Source organism: Clarias gariepinus, chromosome 11 (genome assembly GCF_024256425.1).
Source record: "Clarias gariepinus isolate MV-2021 ecotype Netherlands chromosome 11, CGAR_prim_01v2, whole genome shotgun sequence".
In the NCBI taxonomy this organism is placed as follows: domain Eukaryota; kingdom Metazoa; phylum Chordata; class Actinopteri; order Siluriformes; family Clariidae; genus Clarias; species Clarias gariepinus.
The window spans coordinates 2,095,681-2,099,301 of record NC_071110.1 but is presented as its reverse complement, the minus strand read 5'-3'; the positions used below and the strand labels follow the sequence as shown (position 1 = coordinate 2,099,301).

General features: G+C 42.3%; 1 protein-coding gene across 1 annotated transcript; it reads left to right on the top strand.

Annotated features, from left to right (window-relative positions):
* The first annotated feature begins 1,218 nt into the window (after window positions 1-1,218).
* LOC128533522 (myoglobin-like) lies at window positions 1,219-3,138 on the top strand. Its single transcript, XM_053507808.1, has 4 exons — window positions 1,219-1,299; window positions 2,199-2,284; window positions 2,561-2,777; window positions 2,857-3,138. The coding sequence occupies exons 2-4, from the start codon at window positions 2,202-2,204 to the stop codon at window positions 2,995-2,997; spliced, it is 441 nt and encodes a 146-aa protein (XP_053363783.1). The 5' UTR covers window positions 1,219-1,299; window positions 2,199-2,201; the 3' UTR covers window positions 2,998-3,138.
* Window positions 3,139-3,621: the final 483 nt, after the last annotated feature.

Genomic DNA, 3,621 nt, shown 5'->3' with positions numbered 1-3,621 from the left:
ACTCCAGGACTGGTGGTTGAATCTACAAACTCTTCCATCTCTCCTTTCCTGCTCATCTCTTTTGATGCTAAATATTCAATTTCTCCTTGACAAGGCACCCACACACCCCTACATTACAGAACACTTGACAATCAAAATGACTCTTGATGGTCAGAGTCGCAGTTTGTCCGACAGAACTGGGTGCCAATCCATCACAGGGCACACACTCATTCAAACACTATGGGCAATTTTGGAAATGCCAATCAGCCTAACCTGAATATCTTTGGACTGTGGGAGGAAACCCGAGTACCCGGAGGAAACCCACCAAGCACGGGGAGAACATGCAAACTCCATGCACACAGACGGGAATCAAGCCTGGCCAGGAAGTGAACCTGGACCCTAAGGGTGCAAGGCGACGGTGCTCACCACTACACCACTGTGCTGCCCATAACACATTTTGTGGTTCCAGAATAAACATACATATTTTAGCAATTCCAGGACAAAAACTTACCGTGTTTAAATGTCATGAGCTTTACAGAATTGCAGTTAATACAGAATCATTAAAGGCACAATTGCATAATTTCCAGCATCAGCTGATGGGTTAATGTGTGTAAGTTGTTTGATCCAAATCAAATTCCGCTCTGATTTAATAGAAAAATAGAAGAGTGTGACTTCATGGTGTAAACAGCCGCTTTCTTTGTTTTTGGGGGGCGAGTCAGAGATGCTGAATGCAGGATTGTTAAATTCGCTACATGGTGGTCGTGTATTAGCATGAACATGAGTTAGAGGAAGGGGGAAAGTAGTTTTGAAAAAGTTTAAAAATATAAGAAAGTTATATATTGTAGCGTTTTTCACCGCTAAGAATGAACTTGGAGAGACGAGTGAGCTTCCTTGCTGCCCAATGCAAATGGCTGGGAGTAATTTAATCAGCAATGGCACGAAATAGCATACACAACACATTCAACATTAATAAAGACACACTTCTAACTCACACACACACCCTGGCCAAAGCCACTAACCCAAACACCTTTCCTCGACAGGGTGAACACCTAACAACCCCTCCCGCAAAGCATGATGGTTACTAGTGCAAAACCCCGCCCACGCCACAATATTAATGAAGGGTGAAAAGAAATAAAAATGAGAAGCAGTGGGAGAGATACAGAATCTTCAGGTGGGAGGAGTATTACAAGGGGTGGGATTAACATAGGCATCTTTGATTGACAGGTGAGACGTATAAAAGGCACTAATCGGTAATCAGTGGCACTGCAGGACAGGTCTGAAGAACATCTTCTCATCATAGCTGAGTGAAACACTCTCCTGGTAAGTGTGTGTATCTTTCAGGTGGCTGGGTTTCTTATCAAATGGGACTGTGGTCAGTTTGCAAAACAAGTCATAAAGTTGCAGCGGCTGTAAGCACTTTTGTAATTTTACTTTAATTTGAGAGTTAATTTTCAATCTTGAGATGTACTTTGTGTGTATTTGGGTATGACAGCCATTTTTGTAGGGTTAAAGGTGTTTTTTTTTTTTTTTTTTTTTTTAGTATTTCTCCACTGGAAAGGTAGGGTTTTTATTGGGGGGGGTGAACAATTGGTTCTTTATTATGTGTTAGTTCTGTAGTTTGAAGCAAGTTGTTCTCTCAGGTGACTAATCAAGAGTAGGTTCAGTCTCCCTTAGGGTGTGAATTGTGGGCAGGGCTTAGTAATATGTATTGGAGGAGGCACTTTATCCCACAACAGTTGGGGTAGCTGCTCATGAAAATGATTTCTTTCTCTCCACAGGTGCTTATTTAGTCCTGTTATTTTAACTAGTGCAATTTGACCTCTGCAGCTGACCCAGAATACAGATGCATGCCTTTTGCACCCCCATAGGTTCTCCCACACACTCCACTTCTCCAATCCCTTTATTTGCTTCCTGTAGCTTCCCGCATTCAAAGCACTGATGGTTGCCACAAAACCTAAATAGGTCAAGCGCCCGCTTGCCTCATTCTCTAATCATACGCTGCACTGTAGAAAGTTTTGTCCTGCTCTTAGGTGGTGCAATGAACTTTCTCTAGATGTCTGTAGTGCTGTCACTGGCAACCTTTTTAAACAATGACTGAAGATGCTCTTGCTTGAGTATTTGGGTTAACTCTTTCCATCCCTCACATGATGATGAGTAGGAGGTATGTGCACTGCTAGTTACCTGACCTCCTGTCTCTCTGTATGCCATGGTGTCTACAGACAATGTCTGACTGTGAGTTGATTCTGGCCAGCTGGGGGAAAGTGGAGAGCAACCTTGCAGACTATGGAGGAGAGGTTCTGACCTGGTGAGTACCTACTGTAGCTACTTTTACAAAAGGTTCCTGTTGGTACATTAAGACTTGGTTAGTCGTTGGGCTATGATGCTTGGTCTCCTCCCCTCTTCACTAGTCTTGAAGGAAACCAGCAGGTTTTAGAGCTTACAATGTCCTCTTCATGCCTCTGTTGCCTTATGTTTATTTCTCATCCAATCTTTCTCTGATCTCATACTGGCTGTCAATTTATAGCCCCAAATTTATTACTGGAGAATAATCATATATCATATATACACACTGTTTGGCTAGTCTGTTCACAGAGCACCCTGACACTCAGAAACTCTTTCCCAAGTTTGTGGGGATCTCACAAGCTGAACTGGCTGGAAATGCAGCCATTGGGGAGCATGGCAAAACAGTTCTGACAAAACTGGGTGAGATCCTAAAGGCAAAAGGCTCTAGTGATGTCATCAAGCCACTGGCTACAACCCATGCCAACACGCACAAGATCGGCCTCAACAACTTCAAGGTAACTTCACTTGAATTTACTTGAGTAATGAACTCCACCCTACTAGTGACACCAATAATACCCTCACTCTCTCCATCAGCTGATCACTGAGGTCATCATTAAGGTGTTTGGGGACAAGGGCGTGTGGGATGCTGCTACCCAGGCTGCCTTCAGAAAGGTGATGGGTGGTGTTGTCAATGAGATCGACTGTGTCTACAAGCAGCTAGGCTTCGCTGGTTAGATGACATTTGTCCCCTTGAGTCCCTGACATTGCACTGCTCCCACTGGCTAAATTGGTTTACTTGGTTTCAGTAATCAGTATTGGTGGATCATGATGTTTTGCAGCATGTTACTGATTGAAAAATAAAACCATGAAATTCTATTATGTGCACTTTCATTTATTTTTAAAAAAAAAAAAGGGGGGGGGGGGCTTGCACAGCTTTCTCTGCCCCATGTTCAGGTGGTATGCATTTTGAATAAAAGCCTTTGGAAATGATTTTATTTCAAGTGTGGCTTGACAAGTGTACTGCAGAATTTAATGTACAAAGCAGAAAATATTTGTACTGCTCAGTGGATTTATTGTGATTAAAAAGCAAAGGTATTGACTTTACAAATAATTGGACTTGAGTAATGTTAAAATAAATGCAAAATTACATTTTCAGTTCATGTTATACACTTTTCTCTCTTTTGGGGTAATAATTTACTGTAACAGTTTCTTTTGTCTTCTCATGCAATCCCCCCCCCCCCCCCCAATCAACGCTGCAGTGGTTCGATGATATCTTGGAGCATTTACTACCGTATGTCCTGCCCTCAGCTGAGTTAACTAAAATAGTCATACATTAAAGTATATTACATACCCCAACTA